A 22,924-nucleotide genomic window follows, 5' to 3' on the forward strand; every position below is an offset into this window, starting at 1 on the left:
ATATTACCACTGAGGCATTTTTCCTTTATAATTTTATAATATTATTTGTTTCTTTAGCTAAGAAGATAATAAATTAGAGGGTTATAGACAATTAACACCATTGGTTTATATCAATAATTTTTATATAAATACATTCCGAATTTGTTTAAATGTTATCATATAAAATATTTCTTTACTTTTCAGTAAAGAGTTGAAAGTTAATATGGACTAGATATGAAACAACTTAATAGTCTTCTTTACTATCTTTCTTTTTACAAAAGTTTTGGGGTTTTTTTGTTCGTTTGTTTTTAACAAAACCATTCCATTATAAAGTATTTAAAGCAATATAGGAATCTACAGTCTTTCTTCAGAGATATAATATACATGAATTTTATTTTAATGAGCTGATAATATTTAATAAATAACGGAGGACAAAAAAACAAGATTGATTCTTAGTTTTATAAAAGTAATGGATGTACATTGTGGAAAAGCTAGAATTCATAACAAAAGTCAAAACTTAAAAACCCATCATTAATTACAAGCATCCAGATATAAACACTGTTGTATGTGCATTTATCAGGTATTTTCTTATATATAATAGTTAAAAAAATTGTATTTCAAACGCGTACGTGTGTGTGGGCGTGAGTGTGCATGCGCACATGGACCTAGGACCAATGTCTTATGTCTTAACCTAGGACCTAGGACCTTACATGTGCTAAGCAAGTCATCTTGTCCTTTCATTTATATTATGATTTTTCCTTCTTATTATTAATCTTTAACATCTTAATAACCACTTATTTTATATTACAGATATTTAACAGTTCGTGTAAATAATCTATATTTTCAGAAATTTAGGTAATTATTATGACCTCGCTAGGTTCAAAATACCTACAGTCAACTCTATAAGTATGTAGTAGTTTTTTCTCAGAATAAATTCCAAGAAATGAAATTCCAGAGTTGAAGATATTAAAACATTTTAATAAAAATATACCATATTAATTAAATTTTATAATTACCTCTCATGTTAAATGCAATTGCACCCCAAAATAGGTAGGCCTAGTGCTTCATAAAGTATTGTATAATCAATTGCAGTTTCTGATATTTATCTGATATCTGATAAAAATGTCTGATTAATAGTTTTAAACCTCTTCATTTCAGAGAAAAATGGGATGAGCCAGGTGTGGTAACACTCATCTGTAATCCTAGCAGCTTGGGAGGCTGAGGCAGGAGGATTGCAAGTTCAAAACCAGCCTCAGCAGTTTAGCAAGCCTGAGCAACTTAGTGAGACTCTGTCTCAAAATAAAAAATAACAAGGGCTGAGGATGTGCTCAGTTGGTTAAGCGCCTCTGAATTCAATTCCTGGTACCAAAAAGGAAAAGAAAAAAAAATTGAACTGTTTTACTTAATTGATTGTCTTTTACATAATTTTGCACATAAATTTTACATAATTTCTTTATTTGGCAAATATTTACTAAGCATTTTATATCTACTACAGTTTTTCCAGACACAGGAGAAACAAGGTCCCTGCACCCCCACTGAATTTCTTTTTAAGTTCTGAAAGACAATAAAATTAAACAATGTAGGTTGAGAATATTTCAAGTATTGTGAAGAAAATAAAGCAGAATAATGTGATACAGTTGTAAGACATGGGGTATATGCAACATTAAATATTGTGGCCAACAAATGTTTCTCTCAGGAAATAAAAAATCTGATGATATTTGGTAAATTTAAGTGATAATAGGGGACCACCAACTTCTGGAGGAAGAGCTTATCAGGCCAAGGAAGTAGCAGATGCAAATGTTATGAGGTAAAAACAAATCTAGTTTGAGGGATGGAAGTATGCTTGTGTGGAAGGACACTGGTAAGCAAAAGGGAAAGTAGTAGCATACAAATATGCCTGTTGTAGATATGAACATGCCGTTGATAAAATTCTGATTAATATCAAAATGTATTAATCATGTTTGTGTATTTATTGAAATTATGCCTAGTAGACACTGGAATTTTTTTTCTTTAATAATTTTTCCCCTGACTCCTTTCAGTAAAATTTTTTATTAAATTTTAACCCATACTTGGAAAAGTATGTAAGTATACAGCTCAATAAATGTTTACAAAAATGAAAATTCTAGTGTAACTATTACCCACATGAAGAAACACAAGTACCTCTGCAGTGCCCCTGCTTATGCCCCATTTCATTCTCTTCTTCCAGTCCCTCAACTGTTAACCATCCTTCCTTCTCATATTCCCTCAAACTGTTTATCTTTTGTCAGCCTTATACTTGTGAAAGATTCATTCATGTTGTTACAAGCATTTACACTTAATTCTTCTCTATTGTAATATATTATTACATTGCATGAATATACAGTATTTTGTCCGTTCAGCTTTAAATTCAGAAAGCAGTAAGAATTGAGTTATTTCCAGTTTAGAAACAAAAAATTCTGCTAGTCATGTATTTTGGTAAATGTTTGCATGCATCTGTGTTGGGTATTAAGAGTATAATTACTAGGTATTAGGATATGCATATATTCAGCATTAGTAGATATTGCCAAACACATTTTCAGAGTATTTGTCTTATGTCTTAACTGCAGTAAATCAGAGTTCCGGTTGCTTCTTGTTACTAGTTATCTGGTATTGTTGGGCTCTTTCATCTTAACATTCAAGTGGATATATAGGATAATGCATCTTGGTTTTAATAACCATCCCCCACCCCACCCCCAATGACTAGTGGAATATAAAATAACTTTGGTTATTTTGGTAGCTTCTTTTGGTCGGTACCTGTATTTTACCCAATTTTCTTTAAGATTGTCAGTCTTACTGACTTGTAGTCTTTTTATGTTTTTATGGGTTTTTGTTTGTTTGTTTGGTACTGGCGATTGAACTCAGGGGCACTCAACCACTGAGCCACATCCACATTCCAATTTTGTTTTATTTAGAGACAGGGTCTCACTGAGTTGCTTAGAGCCTTGTTTTTGTTGAGACTGGCTTTCAACTTTCGATTCTCCTGCCTCAGCCTCCTGAACCGCTGGGATTACAGGCATGCACTATTGGGCCTGGCCTTGTTATGTTTTTGGTAAAAGTTACTTTTAAGATGTATGTATTAGAAATATCTTCTTATAGTATCTTATATCCTTTTGGATTTTATTTTTTTATTTTTTTAAGAGAGAGAATTTTTTTTTTAATATTTATTTTTTAGTTTTCCGCGGACACACATCGTTGTTTGTATGTGGTGCTGAGGATCGAACCTGGGCTGCACGCATGCCAGGCGAGGGTGCTATCGCTTGAGCCACATCCCCAGCCCCTGGATTTTATTCTTGAAAGGTTCTTTTGATGAACATCAATTCTTAATGTAGTTATGGTTTGGATATGAGATATTCTCCTAAAGCTCTTGTATTAATATAGGAATATTCAGAGGTTAAATGGTTATGAAAGCATATTCAGCATATCCAGGCTGAAATGGACTAACTGGGTAGTATCATAGCAGGTGGGGCATGGTTATAGAAGGTGGGTCACTAGAGGCATGCCCTGAAACAATTCATCTTCCTTAGTGTCCCTTCCTCTTTCTGTCCTTTCTGTCTCTGCTTCTACCATAAGCTAAGTATCTTTCCTCTGCCAAGTCCTGGGCCCAGAACAATGGAATCAACTGACTATGGACTGAGACCTCTGAAATAGTGAGCAAAAATGACGTTTTCCTCTACTTAGTTGTTCTTGTCAGATAATTTGATCACAGCAGTGAAAAGATGATTAACACATCAACTCATCAAATTCTTTTAGTAATTTTTTGTGTCCTGTTAACAAAATTTTTCCTACCCTGAAGTCAAGAATACATTGTTTTGTTTTGTTTTCTGTCCTACTTTTCACACAATTTGTATGAGGTTTGGTGTGTGTATGATATAAGAGTCAAAAGTTTTCTTCTCATAGCAACCCAGGAATCTGCATCATTTGTTGAAAAGTTTTCTTCACTCTGTTGCAATGTCACCTTTGTCATAAATTTGCTGATCAGATATATATGGGTCTATTTCTAGCACTTTTCTTTCCCATTGTTCTATTTGCCCATGTTAGGATTTTAAAGTACCAGACTTTTAGTGTTGGAATTAAAAATTCTTACTGTTGAAACTCACTGAAAATTTGTTTTGTGTTTGGAGAAAAAAATTCATTTTTCCTATTGTTATTCATAGCCCATTGCTTATAAGGTATTTTTATACCTCTATGTAATTTATTATTCCAGAAAACAGACCTTTTCATCTAATTTTTTTTATCTCCATTCTTTGTTGAATATATCATCGCCCTTCAGTGTGTATTCTTTCCACAGTATAGCACATCTTCAATTTGGTCTTTCAGTGGAGATATCTTAATAGAAAAATTTATCTTTGTATTTAAACCTTATTCTAGCTTTTGTGGGGGGGAGTCATTCTGTTGTTTTTACCTTCTTATTTATCTTTTTGTTAATTTTGGCTCTTCTGTTTCTTTGGTATTTTGCAACCAAATAACAGGGTGTAGATTTTCTTTACTTCTGGAATTCCAAAGTTGAGCTTATTCTATCTTCCACCTCTCTTAACCTTTCATTCATATAGTCTGTCTCTTTAACTGGTAAAATCCTTGGCTTGTTTTTCACTCCAAGTAATTATTTTCACTTGTATCTAATATTCTACTTGATCAATTTGTTAAGTTTTTGTTTCTACAAGTTCTCTTTGGCCTTTGTTAAATTTGTCCTTTTTGTTTTTTTTTTTTAATGATTTAAATAATTTTGTATATGTATTAATATATATATTTTTTAAAATTTATAATTTAATAAAATTTATATATAAAGAATTTATGTAACAAGTACAAATGTAAGTATAATACATGTAAATATTATTTATAAATATTTTATTAAATACAATTAAATACAAATATACCTGAAAATTTTGATATTTTAATCTCTTATAGCTCGATTTACTCATTAATTCATATATTTCCTTATATTTTATGATGTTACAAATTTCAACAGAAGTTTTTCTTTGGAGTTTTTGTACAGACTAGATTGAGAATTTATTCTTTCACTACTGGTTGCATTTGCCCATCATTTAAAGGAAGAAAATACTGGTTTAAAATGATTCTATTGCTAGCTTCATTGAGTTTCCAGTGCCTCAGGTAGTAAAACCAAACTCATGAAGGTTGAGGAGTAGGCTAGTGGTAAACAATTTCAGATATAGTTTTTAACCCTGGTATTGATTTTAACCAAATCTTTAGTCAACCATTTTTGTCTCCCTTTTTTTGAGTATTAGATATTCATATGTTTCACCATCATATGGTGTTGCATTTTAATTCCCCACTTCATAAACTGACCCAAGGTCATATCTCCTGTCCTCACCCAACCCATCAAAACTAAGCCCTTTGATTATAGAGATACACACTTTTCTTAACTCTAGAAAATTGGTGATGAAATTTTAAGTTGCACAAAATTTTTGTTTATATGTGCACTCCTCGTGGGAACATGGGGCTGCCATTATATCATTAATCACATTAAATCAAGAACACACAAATATATTAAAATTTATATGTTCACCATTGTTGTACATGTTTTCATTAATTTCTACTCTTTATTTATCTTTCTGTGTGCTATTTTCTTTTAATTTGTTTCACTTTTTCCATTTATTAAGCTGATGTTTGCATGATTTTTCCTAATATAACATATATATTTCTAACTTTAGATACTTATGCACATTTTTTCTGTACTCATTGGTTACTCAGAGATTAGAATTTGAATCCTTGCTAATTTATCAAGTTAGTACTTGTCTCTGCTTTTCACATAATACAGAAAATTCCCTCCAAGTTCAGTTTTGTCTTTATACTAGCAATTTTGATATGTAATTTTTATTACAACTCAATTTAAGATGTCTTCTCATTTTTATTATTACTTCCTGTTTGATAAATGAGTTATTTAGAAAGGAATTTTCTGAGTATCTTTTTTTTAAAAATTGTTGTAATATTGTTGTACATAATGGTGGGATTTTTTTTGTTGTTGCATATTGGGATCTGCATACAATATAATAACATAATTTGGCCAATATCATTCCCCAGTATTTCCCCTTTTCAAAAGGAATTTTCTTGGGGCTGGAATTGTGGCTCAGCAGTAGAGCTTTCGCCTAGGGGCAGGACCCAGGTTCCATTCTCAGCACCACATAAAAATAAAGCTATTGTGTTGTGTCCATCTACAAAAAAAAAAAAAAAGTTCATTTTCTCTCTCTCTCTCTCTCTCTCTCAAAAAAAAAAAAAAGGAATTTTCTTGATTTCCAGAAATATATGAAATTATTCTAGTTTGTTCTTACTCATTTCTCAATTTCACTGTGTTGAGGATGTGCTCTTATAATTAGGTTATTGAAATATTTTTACTCTTTATTATTTTAATCTAGCATTGATCAGATTTTATACTACATGTATTTGAAAAGAATATATGTTCTGAAGTCTTTTTATGCAGATTTCGATATTTCAGGCCAACAGTATTAGTTATAATGTTCATATTGCTGTAATAATGCTGTCATTTTCTGTTAGTTCCTTCATTTATGTAAAAAAGATATGTTAAAATGCTTGTTTTGACTGTGGATGTGATGATTCTGTACAGTTCTGTAATATTGTGTTATTTAGTTCTCTCATATTTGTTGTATCTTTCTGGTCAGTCTAACTTATCGGGAAGTGTCTTCTTGCCTTCACAATTTATGTTTTGATTTAGTACAGGTATATCAGCTTTCAGGTTGGTATTTATAAAGTTTATATTTTACTTTCAGCCTTTCATAACCTTATATTTTACCTGAATTTTTGTAAACAACATATATTTGTGCTTTGATTTTTTTTCTAGTATGAAAAACTTTATTTAGTTTAGTTGTTTCATTTTAATGTAATTCTCATATTATGCTTTAATTTACCATGTTCCTAATTTGTCTGTCTTTTCTATTCTTTTTCCCCCTTCCTCTTATTTTTTTCAACTTAATTTGACTCAGTATTGTTTATCATCCAGTTTGCCCTATTAATTAGATATATTTTTAATTTTTTTAATTTTTAATTTTTTTTAGCTATAGATGGACACAATACCTTTATTGTTTATTTATTTTTATGTGGTGCTGAGGTTCGAACCCAGGACCTCACATGTGCGAGGCAAGCACTCTACATCTGAGCCACAACCCCAGCCTCTATTAATTAGATATTAATGCACATTTTTTTATACTCATTGGTTACACAGAAATTAAAATTTTAATCCTTTCTAATTTATTAAGTTAGTACTTGTCCCTGCTTTTCACATAATGCAGGTACTCTAGAACAACTCCTTCTGCATTTACTCAATCATAATTTACATAATATGTACATTACTGGTTAATGCTCTTTTTGAATTCATTTAGTTTTAATTTTTTTCCTTGTCTAATATCAGCAAATGATATAAATTTCTCCCAAAACACTGCTTCAGCATGTCCCAAAATTGTTATATTGAATTTTCACTATTATTTATTTCAGAATATTTTCTGATTTTTCCTTGTTATTTCCTTGTGATTCATTGGTTATATAAAAAGGTGCTGTGTAATTACTTACTATGTGAAATTTCCAATTTGCTTTTTTTAAAAAAAATGTTTATTTTTTAAGTTGTAGTTGGACACAATGCCTTTATTCCATTCATTTATTTTTATGTGGTACTGAGGATCGAACCCAGGGCCCCACACTTGCTAGGCAAGCTTTCTATGCTGAGCCACAATCCCAGCCCCTCCAATTCACTTTTATTATCATCATTATTGCAAAATTGGTTTCTTATCAAATTCTGTTGTGGTTGAAAAACATGTTCTACTTAATTTCATTCCTCTTAAACTTGTCAAGACTTGTTTAATTGTCCAGCATATGGCCTTTCTCAATGAATGTTTCATGTACTCTTTAAAAGAGTTTGTGTTCTATTACCATTGAATATAGTGTCTATTAGTAACAATTACGTGAAGGTGATTAGAAGTGTTAAAAGAATTCTGTATCATTATTGCTTTTTTATCTAATTGTTCTGTGATTTATTGAGAGATGAAGTATTGAAATCAGCTACTATGATTATGAATGTTTACAGCCTTTTTCAGTCTATCAGTTTTTGTTTCACATATTTCAAACTCTGTTATTAGTTATATACTCATTTTCAATTGCTTTTTTTCACTGATGGAATATTTTTTAACCTTATGGAATATTCCCCTTCTTATAATATCATTTTGCCTTGAAGTTAACTTTGTCTGATGCTAATTGAGGTAGCTACATCACCTTTCTTGTGATTGATATTATCATATTTTTTCTATCCTATGCTTTTCATCTATTTTAACATTCAGTGTTTCTTAAAGATGGCATATTGTTCGCTCTTGCTTTCCTTTTCCCCACAAAATGCAATTTCTTCCTTTAAATCAGTCTGTGAGAACATTTGCCTTTTACAAAATTAATAATATGGTTGGGTTTAGCATGTCAGGTTTTATTTTCCTGAAATTTTTATTTTGCCTCTGTGTTCAAAGGATACTTTTTGTGAACATAAAGTTTTAGGGTTTTGTCTGATACATTAAAGGTAATAATCATTGTCAGTTTGCATTATTACTGACAAGTCAATTTTGTTGTTCCTCTGTTCATGGTATTTTCTCTGCTTTTAGAATGTTCTCTTTATTATTGAGTTTCAACTTGGTTATGATTTACCTTGTGGGTTTTATTGCTTATCTTACTTGGGGTTCATTTATCTTTTTAAATCTGTGGTTTGATATTTTATGTAAAGTTTGGAATGTTTGTGCCATTTATTTCTTCAGGTTTTTTTATTTCCCTGCTATTTTTCACAGATTACATGTGTACATATATTAGGCCACAATATTGTTCCACAGAATGAATGAACTATTTTTTTTCTTTCTGAGGCTAGTATGTTTCTTTGTTATTATTTTTGTGTTTTAACTTAAAATTGTTGAATGTTTTATTTTCACTTATAAGTATTACATTAATTCCCATACACAAATCCAAGACCATAGATTGCCTGATTCCAAATAACAAAAACCCAACTTATATGTCTGGATATTAAAAACCCAAACCCAGATATTGGTTGATTTTTTTTCATTAGTAGACATCATGGACATCCTTTGGGAGATAGCAGGCCCCTTGACCCTCAAACAGCAACTTGCCATGAGTCCATACCAAAACAGGGAGCCAATGTCTTGTAGCAACTAAACCTGGCAAGTAATTTCACTCATGAAGCCAGAACACCTGTGTTTCAATGCTGCCATCCACAGATATTTCCTGTTTTCTGCCCTCTAGGAAAACCTCCTTTGAACATACATGGTATTTTCTACTTGGGGATAATAACTTCTTCCTGCCTTTTTCCCCCAAAAGCTCAGAAGAAGTGATGAGACTATTTAAAAAAAAAAATGGCACAGTGTTACTCCAGATCTGGAGTCTGCCACTGTTTGGATGTATTTTTAGGCTCATTTCTGCTAGGCTCTGGAGTTCCAGGTTTCTGTGCTACACAGGTGCTGGAAGAACCATAAAGAGAATGCAGGGCCCCCTGAAAACCAGGAAGTGCACAGTTAACATACAAGGATGTGGCCATTGATTTCTCTGAAGAGGAATGGGAAGCCTGCACCCTAGTCAGCAGAATTTACATAGAAATGTGATGGTAGAGAACAAACACAAAAATCTGACCTTCTTGGCCATTTCTTTTCATCATACCTAAGACTTTTCACCAGAACAGGACATAAAATATTCAACCCCCAAATGCAGACCATATGGAAATTTTGGCCTCCACAATTTACAATTAAGGAAAGAATGGGAAAGTGTGGGTTGGAATAAAGTTCAGAAACCGTGTCATAGTGAACCTAATTACCGGTATATAAAAAAAAAAAGTTATGAAAGTAGTGAAACTCTAACTTTAGCCTTGTTTTAAATCTTAGAAAACATCAGTGTATTCACTTCACAAAAAATCTGTACAGAGGTCAGAAATGTTGGGAAGTTGATTCTCAATGCTCAAAATTTATCCATTCTAGTATTTATATTCAAAATAATACATACAAATGTAAAAATATGAGAATTTTTTTAATCAAATCTCAAGCCTTATTCCACCCCAGAAAACTTATACTGTAGAGGAAGGAGCCTTACATATATAAAAAATGTGGCCAAGCACTTAAGCATTGCTCAACCCTTACTCAACACCAGAGAATTCATACAGGAGAAAAGCTCTACAAATGTAAATAATGTGGCAAAACTTTTGAACAAATCACAAATCTTACTGGACGCCAGAGTATTCATACTGGATAGAAGCCCTATAAATGTGAAGAATACGGCAAAGCCTATAAGTGTTCTTCAACCCTTGCTTACACGCTGGAGGATTCACACTGGAGAGAAACCCCACAAATATAAGGAATATGGTAAAGATTTTAATCAACTTTCACACATTATTCAACACCAGATAATTCATATTGAACACAGACCTTATAAATGTAAAGAATGGGGCACAGTCTTTAAATATTGCTCAAACCTTTATAGTGACCAGAGATGTCATAGTAGTGAGAAACCCTACAAATGCAAAGAAAGTGGCAGAGCTTTCAATTGAAATTCATACTTCATTACATACCAGAGAATTCATACTGGAGAAAAACCCTACAAATGTCAAGAATATGGCAAAGCTTTTATCCAAATCACAGATTTTACCTGACACCTGGGGAGAAGCCATACAAATGTAAAGAATGTGGCAAAGCCTTCAAATATTGCTCAAACGTTAATAGACACCAGAGATGTCATAACAGTGAGAAACCCTATAAATGCAAAGCAAAGCTTTCAGTCAAAGCTCAAACATCATTACACACTGGAGAATTTATACTGGAGAAAAGCCTTACCAATGTGACTATTGTGGCAAAGCTTTTGGAAGTTACTCAAACTTTACCCAACACCATAAGATTCATATTAGATGGAGAGACCCTAGAATTGTACAAAGTGTGGTAAATTCTATAACACTTGTTCACATCTTATTCAACACCCCAGAATTCATATTGGAGATATACTGGAGAATTCAGAGTAGAAAGAAATCTTAAAAATGTATATAATGTATCAAAGCCTTTATTCAGATTTAAAACTTTCTTCATCACCAGAAAATTTATGCAATATTGAAATCTAATAGGTATAAAGATGTGCAAACACCTTTGTCCAAAAAGTATACCATTAGAGAACAGAAACATTTATAATAAAATAAAACCTTTAGAAATGTTTTTTTAAAAAACTTACATCTAGAATTCTAGAAGAAATAAATACAGGGCTGGGGTTGTGGCTCAGCGGTGGAGCACTTGACTAGCATGTCTGAGGACTTGGGTTCCGTCTTCAGCACCACATAAAAATAAAATAAAGATACTGTGTCCATCTACAACTAAAAAATAAAATATTATTTTAAAAAAAGAAAGAAATACAAAGACACCTATGTTTATCAAGTATATCCTTCCCAGATTTAAGAGTTAATGAAAAGCCTGGTTTACCCCTATAATCCCAGCAGCTCAGGAGGCTGAGGTAGGAGGGTCGTGAGTTCAAAGCCAGCCTCAGAAAAAAAAAGGTGCTAAGCAACTCAGTGAGTCCCTGTCTGTAAATAAAATACAAAATAGGGCTTCAGATATGGCTCAGTGGCTGAGTCACACACACCCTGCCTCCCACACCCCACCCACCCGCCCGCCAGCCTGCAACCAAAAAGTCAATGAACAGCTGGGCAAGATGGCGTATGCCTGTAATCCCAGTGGCTGGGGACACTTGAGACCAGAGGATCGCAAGTTCACAGCCAATATCAGCAACTTAGGGAGGCCGTAAGCAATTTAGTGAGACCCTGTCTCTAAATAAAATATTTTTAAAAAGGGTTGGGAATGTGGCTCACCGGTTAAGCACCCCTGGATTCAATTCCTGGTACCCCCCCCCACCACAAAAAATCAATGAATAGATATGAAACTTTAAAAAAAAAAAAAAAACTTCCCAAAGATAGAAGCCAGGAATATCAAAGAGGATAAAACAGGATCCCACAATTAACAGAGAACTAAAATAAATGCAAATACTTTTTTTTGACTAAGAGAAGTGGGCTGAATGAAAATTGATAGCATTTTAAGAGTACTAAAACACTATGCAACTCTGACAATGCAAAGATTTAATTAGTAGATATAACAATTATAATGGTATGTTCTTAAGTAGAATTTAAATAAGTTGTCAAATAATTATACACACTAAAACTAATATCTGGGAACCTTAATTTTGTTTGAAAAGCTATTAGACTTGGGCTGGGGATGTGGCTCAAGCGGTAGCGCGCTCACCTGGCATGCATGCAGCCCGGGTTCGATCCTCAGCACCACATACAAACAAAGATGTTGTGCCTGCCGAAAAAACTAAAAAATAAATATTAAAAAAATTCTCTCTCCCTCTCTCACTCTCTCTTAAAAAAAAAAAAAAAAGAAAGAAAAGCTATTAGACTCTCCCTTCAAACCATCCTGTGTTTGCTGATTTGTATATTCGATGAAATTGCTCCAAAAATTATTACTTTCAAAGGTTACATTGTTTGGTGAAAAAGGGGGAAACCATTCTGAACACTGGTCAAAAGAAAGAAATCTAGTCAACATGCCAGGTAGTTCCACGTCTTTGTGTTTCTCAGATACACACAGAGTTGAAAATTCATTAGGAAATGAATGAGTTTGTATGAAGATGGTAGTTCCCACTGCCAGCAAGGCAGTCTCTCTGATCTGTAACATACCTGTCTTCCTAGAGCAGATTTCAGGTTGAGAGTTCTGGTGGGGGAACTGAACAAATTTCCTCTTATGGGTGTTCCAGCGTGCTGCACTGAGGTAATGAAATAATTGGGATACATCTTGTTGCCCAGATAGTGCTTAAGTTCATCACAAGGCCCCACAAAAGTGAGCTGCATAGTCTTCTTGAGCCAGACAGTTGGTAGGAGTCTGTTACAGTCCTACAGCGTCATGCTCCACAGGTGATAGGGTCTAATGGCTGTATGCCAGAAAAAGAGTTTAATGGTGATGGCCTGGTAGGCGTACAAGAAACTGCTAGAGTCACTTCTTCATTTGCACCTTGCTTCTGGCAAAATATAGCTGCCATTCTTGTTGTTCTTGTCTTAGTAGGAGTAACCAGGCACCAAGTAAAACCCACTGATGAACTTCTTTCTCACTAATCTTCCCATCTAGAAGTGGTTCTCCATGAGCCAGCTTTGAGCCACTTCAGGCCAACGTTTGAAAGATACCACAGGGACAGAAATGTACAATCCACTACTGCTCCTTACATCCAGAATGATGGCAATGATGGTCCCATTCTTTTCTACTTTTCTACCTTTGGCATCTCTTGCTGGGATTTCTTCTCTATCTCTCTTTTTTTTTTATTGGTTGTTCAAAACATTACAAAGCTCATGACATATCATCTTCCATACATTTGATTCAAGTGGGTTATGAACTCCCATTTTTTACCCCAAATACAAGTTGCAGAATCACCTCAGTTACACATCCACATTTTTACATAATACCATATTAATGACTGTTGTATTTTGCTACCTTTCCTATCTCCTACTATCCCCCCTCCCCTTCCCTCTCATTTTCCCTCTCTACCCCATCTGCTGTTGTTTAATTCTCTCCCTTGTTTTTTTTCCCCTTTCCCCTCACAAACTCTTATATGTAATTTTGTGTAACAATGAGGGTCTCCTTCCATTTCCATACATTTTCCCTTCTCTCTCCCTTTCTCCCACCCCACTCGTCTCTGTTTAATGTTAGTCTTTTCCTCATGCTCTTCTTCCGTGTTCTGATCTTAGTTGCTCTCTTTATATCAAAGAAGACATTTGGCATTTGTTTTTTAAGGATTGGCTAGCTTCACTTAGCATTATCTGCTCTAATGCCATCCATTTCCCTGCAAAATCCATGGTTTTGTCATTTTTTAGTGCTGCGTAATACTCCATTGTGTATAAATGCCACAGTTTTTTAATCCATTCATCTATTGGAGGGCATCTAGGTTGATTCCAAAGTCTAGCTATTGTGAATTGTGCTGCTATGATCATTGATGTGGCAGTATCCCTATAGTATGCTCTTTTAAGGTCCTCAGGGAATAGACCGAGAAGGGTGATAGCTGGGTCAAATGGTGGTTCCATTCCCAGCTTTCCTAGGAATCTCCATACTGCTTTCCATATTGGCCGCACCAATTTGCAGTCCCACCAGCAATGTACAAGTGTACCTTTTTCCCCACATCCTCGCCAGCACTTATTGTTACTTGACTTCATAATGGCTGCCAATCTTACTGGAGTGAGATGGTATCTTAGGGTGGTTTTGATTTGCATTTCTCTGACTGCTAGAGATGGTGAGCATTTTTTCATATACTTATTGATTGATTGTATGTCCTCCTCTGAGAAGTGTCTGTTCAGGTCCTTGGCCCATTTGTCGATAGGGTTGTTTGTTATCTTATTGTTTAATTCTTTGAGTTCTTTGTATATTCTGGATATTAGGGCTCTATCTGAAGTGTGAGGAGTAAATCTTCTCTATCTCTGATGTGACAGTGCTGATGGAGTCATAGAACTAGTCAGCCACTTATAAGGGAGAAGTAGTGTTTGGTGCACCACTGATGTGATCTTTGATGATGTAACAGTCTTCGTCAGAAAGCCAAAGACTCAGAAAGGAAAAGCACAAGGCTTAGTGGCACAGGCTGATTACAGTCATGCAGTTTAAGGACTGGCACCAGAAGGATGAAGTTTATATCATAGTCGGTGCCCCAGACAGACATTGAGCTCATCTAAGTCCAGGTCCATCAGACTTCTGTAGAGAGCAACAGATATTCATTAACCACTGGAAGTTTTTAGTCTAGTTTTTGCACCATTTCCAGTTGGAAAAGATGAGATCTTTGGCTGTCTGAATCTCTAGCACTGTCTGGTTATCATATTCCCACTGGTTGTGCTTTGTAAATCTTGAATGGATTTGTTCAGTTCCCCCACCAGAGCTCTGAAACCTGAAATCCGATCTAGGAAGACAGGTGTGTTATAGATCAGAGAGACTGCCTTGCTGGCAGTGGGAACTGCCATCTTCATACAAACTCGCTTATTGTTTTTGGACATTTTTTCTGTGCATCTCATTGTCGACTGTTGCTTTGTTATGCTTTCATCTTATCTACTTAAGCTACTTTCATCTTATGAATTTTTTTTATTTCAGACTACATTTTTCTAAAACTTTTATTTGGTTCTCTTTAATACTGTTTATTTCTTCCCCAATTATATTCATATTTTCCTTTAAATTCTTGAGCATATTTAATACTTTTTTGATGTTCTTGTCAATTATTTTATGGTCTTTATTATTTTGGTTTGTTTTTGTTGAAACTTATTTTTGTCTTGATTATAAGTCATTTTTTTAAGTTCATATGTCTAGAAAATTTTTATTTTATATATATATATATATATATATATATATATATATATATATATATATATACAGTAAATGTTATATTGTTGAGTATCTGAATTTGCTTGAGTAACTAACTTTGTTCAGATAGGCTGTTTGTTGATTAATGGATCTTTATAGTATGGTTGGTTTTAGATTTATATCATATATTGTATTGCTCAGCTTTTTGTTACCATATAACAAAATACTCTTTTTACTTTATAAAAATGAAAAGGTTTATTTTGGCTCTGTGAGGTTCCCATTTGGAGGTTCCCATTCACAAACAACTGGCCATTTTTCTTTGGGACTATGACAAAGCAGCATATCATAGCAGGAGTGTGTGGTAGAGCAAAAACAGTCACCTCATATGCAGGAAGCAAAAAAGAAAAGAAGAAGTGTCTGAAATACCACAGTCTCCTTTGAGGACATGTCCTCAGTTACCTAAGGACCTCCTATGAGGCCCTACATCTGAAAGATTTCACCACCTCCCAATAGGGCAACTAACTATGAAGGTAATCCTTTAACACCTGGGCCTTTGAGGGGCATTGAAGATCCAAATTATAGTACATGTAGCATTGTCTTTAGAACTAGTTAACTCCTAGTCCTAATGTGTGGCATTATGGGAATTTCTGTTGAATAAGCTGAAAGTCTATTTTTTTTCTACTCTAGAGATTCCTCAACTGGCTCCTTAACATTCGGTTTTTTTCAAATGTTCTTAACATTTTTTTTCCCACTGGTATTATGGAGTTTGACCAAACGAATGTGCAACTTAGTATACTCAGAGTAGACTAAAGGGGTCCCTCTTTAGATTAATGGAGCTCTTGCTCTTTATAGCCCCTCTTTTGCCTACAGACTATCTCTCAAATTCTGTGTGCCTTAACCTTGGTGAGATCTGATCAATCTCAGCTTGTTAAGGTCTCTTGAGTTTCTCTTCTGTATGCCTTATTCCAGAAATAATGTACAGGTAGAAATATGGAGCATTCGTTGGGTTTGCCTCTTTGTGTTTTCCCTTGTTTTAGTACCTATAAGCTTCCTGAATTTTCCAATCTGTGAAAACTCTTTTTTTTTTTTTTATTGCAGTGCTAGAGATTGTATCCAGGGTCTTTCACATGCTGTACAAGTGCTCTACCACTAAGCTATATCCTCAGCTCCTTCTGAAAACTTTTTTCAGAAAAATGTTTTATGGCAGGATGACTATACCAGTACCAATTATTCTATTATGCCTGAACAAAAGTTTCCTCAAAACATTTTTTCTAAATTTTAATTTTATATTTATTTTTATCCCGTAAGATTTACAAAAAAAAAAAATGTATTTATTTTGTTTAACTTAACTACATTTACCTTTTCCATATATTTTTCTTTAATTCACATTTGCAGAGTAATGAGTTTTTTCAGTTTTCACTTATCGGGAAATGTCTATTATTACACATTCACTCTTGAAGAACAGTTTTACTGTATAAAATTATACTTTGGTAAATATTTTCTTCCCTCATTTTGGAAAACATATTCCATTGTCGTCTGGCTTTCATAGTTTCGGTTACGTAGTCTGCTATCATCTTAATTGTTGTCCTTTTCACGGTTTTCTGTTCTTTTTGTCTATCTCCATTTATGATATTTCTTTTGATGTTTCAGAAATTTTATTATGATGTTCGTACACATTTTTATTTACTTTTCTTGGAGTTTGTAGTTCTTCTTACGTCTGCAGGTTGATGTATTTATCTAATCATTTACTATACCCATCCACAGAGTTCTTAATTTTAGTTATGTTTTCAGTTCTAGAATTTCTATCTAGTTCTTTATTTTAGTTTTCATTTCTTTCCCAACATTTGTAGTCTTTTATGTCTTCGAACTTATTATTTATGGTTATTTTAAATTCTGTATCTAATAACTTTATTATTTTACTTCCCTATGTCCCTTTTTTCATAGTTATTGACCATGTTCTTTTTTCATGTGACAAGTTGTTTTTTATTGTTAACCAAACATTATTTGTCTTAGGTTTTTTTGTTGTTTGTTTTATTTTTTAAATATAGTGGTCTCATGATGTCTGTGGCTCTCTTCTCAGAATAAAAGTTTTACATGCACAACAACTTTAGCATATACATACCATATTATTTAGAAATAAAAAGTTAGTTAATAGCTCACATGCTTTTTTATTAGTACATAAGTTCCAGGCAAGTGGAATGGGCAATGTTCATTTTGTATAAGATATATCAATATAAAGACATTCGGTTTTTAGCTACAAGAAAGATTATTAAATAATTGGATGGATTTTGCTTTCCATTTAAAAACCAAAACTGTATCACTTGTTATGCTTCAGAGTTGTCTGTAAATAGGAATATTGTGATTATTTGCCATTTGCAGGTGAGATTAATACCTCCCTTAATTTTCAAGTACTGTTCTGTACAAACACTTACTTGTAGATATTTTCTATAGCTATAAAAATAATCTGAAAATGTCTGTGATTCATATTGGTGACTCTGTCACGGTTTGTGCTATCATGATCTTTGGACTAACATTCAGAGTTGAAGAAAGTGTTGACGAAATACTCAATTTCAATTAAATATTAATGAACATAAAGATTAAGTTTTCCCCCTCATACAAGTTCACAGATGTTCTGCTTTACTTCAGAGACCTTATAGGATTCTGTTGCCTGCCAGGTTAAGAATCCTTGACCTAAAAAGAAAGAAAACACAAATCTTAATTACATAAGAATCCTTTAACTATATGAAATTAAGCATTTATGTTGAAGAACAAAATCCATAGTGTGACTTTTTAAAGTAACAGAATAGTTGTTTCAAATCATTGGCATTTAGCATACTAATTTCTGATTACAGTTTTGGAAAGACATTGTTGATGATAATGAAGTACGTGATCTCATTTCTGATAGAAACAAGTCTCAGGGTAAGTCAATAAAAGTATAATTAAGTGATTTCAAAATTGCAACAATGGTAAATAAAATACCAATTTATGAAATTTCTATTTTCTCTTATAGAAGGTACATCAGGAGAATGGATTTGGGAATCTTTATTTCATCCACCTCGAAAGCTGGGCATTAATGATATTGAAGGACAGCGGGTACTTCAGATTGCAGTGATTTTGCGAAATCTTTCCTTTGAAGAGGGCAATGTTAAGCTCTTGGCAGCTAATCGTACCTGTCTTCGTTTCCTATTACTTTCTGCACATAGTCATTTTATTTCTTTAAGGCAATTAGGCCTTGACACATTAGGAAATATTGCAGCTGAGGTAAGCATGTTACAGTATCTTAAAATTGCTTTGTAATTAGCAACATTTACTTAAAAATTTTAGGATGTGTGTGGCATTTTATTATAGTTGTCCATATTTGCAGAATATTAATTAAATGGTTACATGTATTTGTTGTCAAAAGTGGTGCTGCAGAAATAGGAAACATTTGTGGAAAAAAAGAAATACTTGAAACGATGCTTCAAATTGAGCCTTGACTATTCTCATAATAATTATACATTTTAAAATAATACAGTGTTTTTTTTTCAATTTTGTTAAATTTGAAATATAGAACTCTAGAAGAAGCATTCCTCAACAGTACTGTTCTTTTTTCTAGCTTTTATTGGACCCTGTTGATTTCAAAACTACTCATCTGATGTTTCATACTGTTACAAAATGCTTAATGTCAAGGGATAGATTTTTAAAGATGAGGGGTGAGTACTCAATTAAGTTTTTAATTGTGGAAAGTAAACAAACTTTATCATTTGTTAAAATATGTGTGTGTTTGTGTATGTTTTACAGGCATGGAAATTTTGGGAAATCTTTGCAAAGCTGAAGATAATGGTGTTTTAATTTGTGAATATGTGGATCAAGATTCATATAGAGAGATCATTTGTCATCTCACTTTACCTGATGTGCTGCTTGTAATCTCAACACTTGAGGTGCTATACATGCTCACTGAAATGGGAGATGTTGCTTGCACAAAAATTGCAAAAGTAGAAAAGAGCATTGGTAAGATGAGACCAAAAATCTTGTAAATTATTTTCTTCACTGAGGAAAAATATATAATGTGCTGTATAAAAAACTATTCATTATTTGAGATTTTCTGTTTAATTTTGAGGAATATTACCTTCTCAAAAACACTGTTTTACTCTTCTGCCTCTTTAAACAAGTAAGATACATCTGTGATGGAAGAACAGGATTATATGGCTAACAGTAATTACTATTCTTTATATCTATTGTGTTTTAAATTTTCAAAGGACAAAACTCCTATGTCTGACTTTTTGGGAGTAGGTCTTTCAGTTTCAAATGGTCAGCTTCTACTGTTGAATACCTAAAGCTAGTAAAGTAAGCCTCCATTTCTAGAATTTGCTGGTAATAGTGCTGTCCTTAAAAATCAGTGAACTCACCTCCTTAAAGGTAGTCCATTATAAACATACTTATTAAAGGATGCCATGTTAATATTTAACTCAATGATTAAAATGATATCTTTCTTGAGAATAAGTACTAAAATCAGAGTTAAAGATTTAGCTTGAACACTGTCATTATTAAGAAATTAAGTTGTCATTTTCTATATCAACAATTCTTAAATCCAGCTACACACCAGAATCACTTGGGAACCTTTTGAAAGATAGCTAGTCTCCACTTTAGAACTACTAAACAAATTGAGATTGTGATTTTGTTGTTGTTGTTGTTTTTTAAGATCCATAGGTAATTCTGATGTACTATGACTAGCATTTGAGAAGCAGTATTCTGTATATATATCGTCCAGAGATGGCATTGTTTTGTAATACAATGGACTGATAATTTTTTTTTTTTTTTAGACATGTTAGTTTGTCTGGTTTCTATGGATATTCAGATGTTTGGCCCTGATGCACTAGCAGCAGTAAAACTCGTCGAACATCCAAGTTCCAGTCATCAAGTTTTATCTGAAATTAGGCCACAAGCTATAGAGCAAGTCCAAACCCAGACCCATGTAGCATCATCCCCAGGTTAGTGTTTTTATATATTCTTTTTCAGTGTGCTTATGGGTGTAAGATTTAATGCTGAGACTCAGTTTAAATTTTTTGTACGAAGACCTGATATTTTACAATAGGATAGGTAAAGGACAATTTGGATATGCAATTTCTTAGATAGTTTACATTCCAGGAGTATTAATATCCAGAAGAGTAAAGAAGAAGAATAGTATAGAAATCAAGTTGAGAAGGATTTAGAGAATTGTAAGGGATTAGGTATTCACAACTGCACAAGCAGTAAGTATGCTACTGGGCTTATTATTTGTGATTATTGTTCTGAGAAACTGACATACTAGGAATATATTAATTATATATATTACCTTATAATTCATTTGGGTAATGATGAGGACACAAGTATATTACCCCTGAATCTTGGCTCCAGTACCACAGAATCATCCTGGGAGCAGACATATGCACACACACATACATAAGCGTGTGTATCTATCTACACATGTGTAGAGTCCTATGGCTCAATTTTGTTTAACCCAAATGGCTCTAAGTGCAGACTGTCTAACAACCAGCCTTCTCTTTCATCCTTGGACTTCTTTCTCCTGGCACATTCTGAGTCATCATTTTTATATTTTAGCACTTAGCCTTTTTGTAGTCCTCTGTCTTTCATTTGTCCTAACAAAAGCAATTCATCTTTTACTTCACCTGCCTTTCCAGTTTCTACCCTTTCACTTGATACTGTCCCCAAGATACTTTTCCTGTGGTTTTTAAATTTTTTTTATAGATGATGCTTATTTTCTCAGTTGATCTCACTTTTCACTTTGCAGTTCATTAATATGGAGGCTGTGTAGAATGAATTTCTTAAATTTTGTGCTACTTTACTACAAATTTACTAGCATCAGAACTTATTCTCCTTCAACTTCCCCATGTGTCAGAAAAGAGATGCTCTTCTGAATCTGTGCTCTAAGTATCAGTTATTTTTTGTTTTGTTTCCTATTTTATTTTTATATGACAGCAGAATGCATTATAATTCTTATTACACATATAGAGCAAATTTTTCACATCTCTGGTTGTATACAAAGTATAGTCACACCAACTCATGTCTTCATACCTGTACTTTGGGTAATAATGATCATCACATTTGTTGTTTTTTTTTACTTCTTCCTTGTAGCTAGAAATGCTAACAGGTTCTTTCTCATTCACCTTCACTGTGCCCAAACCAAAATTTTCATTGTCTTTAATCTTTATCACATCAGCGTATTCACCAAACCTTGTTGTTGTTTTTTTAAAATACCCTCATTTTTTCCCTTACCAGTGCTAATGACTCTTTGGAGAGTCATCTCTCTATAGGTAAATGTTCTCCTCACATTCAGTCATGGTCCCACCCCATCCCCTATTCTAATTCACAGTATTAAAATTCTATACAAAGTATCTATGCAAAGTACATAAGAGTTATATTTCCTGGGTTTCCATTAGGACCTTGTAAGTATCTGATAAAATTGCATCATGTGCATTTAACCTACATGAACAAAACTGAATAAAATAAAAGGGAAAAATAGATAATTTCAATTGTCAGTGTACTCAATGAATTTTTACCCACAGGAAACAGATGTTAATCAGCCAAAACGTATTTGGGGAATATTCAATCAGAGTATTAATGGTTTCTGAGCCTTGACAACGAAGCAAAATGGATCATGTTGCCAGTTTAGTGGGTGGTAGAGATGTGTTTTTATCCTCAAAGAAACTGAGGATTAAATTAATTGAGGGCCATAGAGAAATAATGTCTAACAAAGAAAGGAACTGATAAATTGTCAGTGAATTCATTCAGGTATGATTTTGATGATAGTTACTATTTTTGCCTTCAATTGGCCTTTGACCTTAAGAGTTCTTTTGACCTGAAAAGAGGAACCCATCCCCAAAACTAACATCTAATTCTTATTTGGAAAATGTCCAAATGAAAACTTGAGTGTTTGTGGCTTATTCATTTATATAGTAATTAATTGATAGAGATGGAAATGGGCTTTAAGGAATTTAGCAGTTAATTTTTGAGCTAGAGAGCACTTTAGTACTTATGTGTACTGTAAATTATATCTTTAAATGTTTGACTTTTTACCTTATTATTTGACTTTTTACCTTTTTTTAATGTTATGTGTTATGAAATAGTCATTCAAACTTTTGCTTTTTTCCCATCACTATGAAAGCTTTTTTAAAATATTTTATTTTTTATTTGTAGTTGGACACAATACCTTTATTTTATTTATTTATTGTTATGTGGTGCTAAGGATCAAACCCAGGGCCTTGCACATGCTAGACATGCTGAGCCATAACCCCAGCCCACTATGAAAGCTTTTTATTTACCTATTTTATGTTGATATCTCAGTTTTATCAAAATTAAAATAGATACAAAGAAAATATTTTCTTGAAATATATCAAACTTTTTTTTTTTTTTTTTTTTTTTTTTTTTTTGCTTTTGGGGGTTGAACCCAGGGCCTCCTGCATGCTAGGCAAAGGCTCTTATCACTGAGCTACACGCCCAGCCTCCTAAACTGACTTTTAAAAAATCATTAAAACACTCTCTATATCCATCGGAGTCTGGTTACCATCATGTACTTAAAAAAATACACACATGTG

At 33.3% G+C, this 22,924-nt stretch overlaps 1 protein-coding gene across 2 annotated transcripts in view; it reads left to right on the plus strand.

Annotated features, from left to right (window-relative positions):
- ARID2 (AT-rich interaction domain 2) overlaps positions 1-22,924 on the plus strand; it is a 179,596-nt gene that overhangs the window by 108,775 nt on the left and 47,897 nt on the right. For both annotated transcript variants that reach the window (XM_081311179.1, XM_081311180.1), the window contains exons 7-11: positions 18,203-18,269; positions 18,361-18,611; positions 18,946-19,042; positions 19,131-19,340; positions 20,153-20,320. In XM_081311179.1, the coding sequence (XP_081167305.1) occupies positions 18,203-18,269; positions 18,361-18,611; positions 18,946-19,042; positions 19,131-19,340; positions 20,153-20,320 (793 nt within the window). The remainder of the gene's footprint in view (positions 1-18,202; positions 18,270-18,360; positions 18,612-18,945; positions 19,043-19,130; positions 19,341-20,152; positions 20,321-22,924) is intronic.

The sequence above is a fragment of the Spermophilus citellus genome (assembly GCF_964194105.1).
Source record: "Spermophilus citellus genome assembly, chromosome: 10".
NCBI lineage: Eukaryota > Metazoa > Chordata > Mammalia > Rodentia > Sciuridae > Spermophilus > Spermophilus citellus.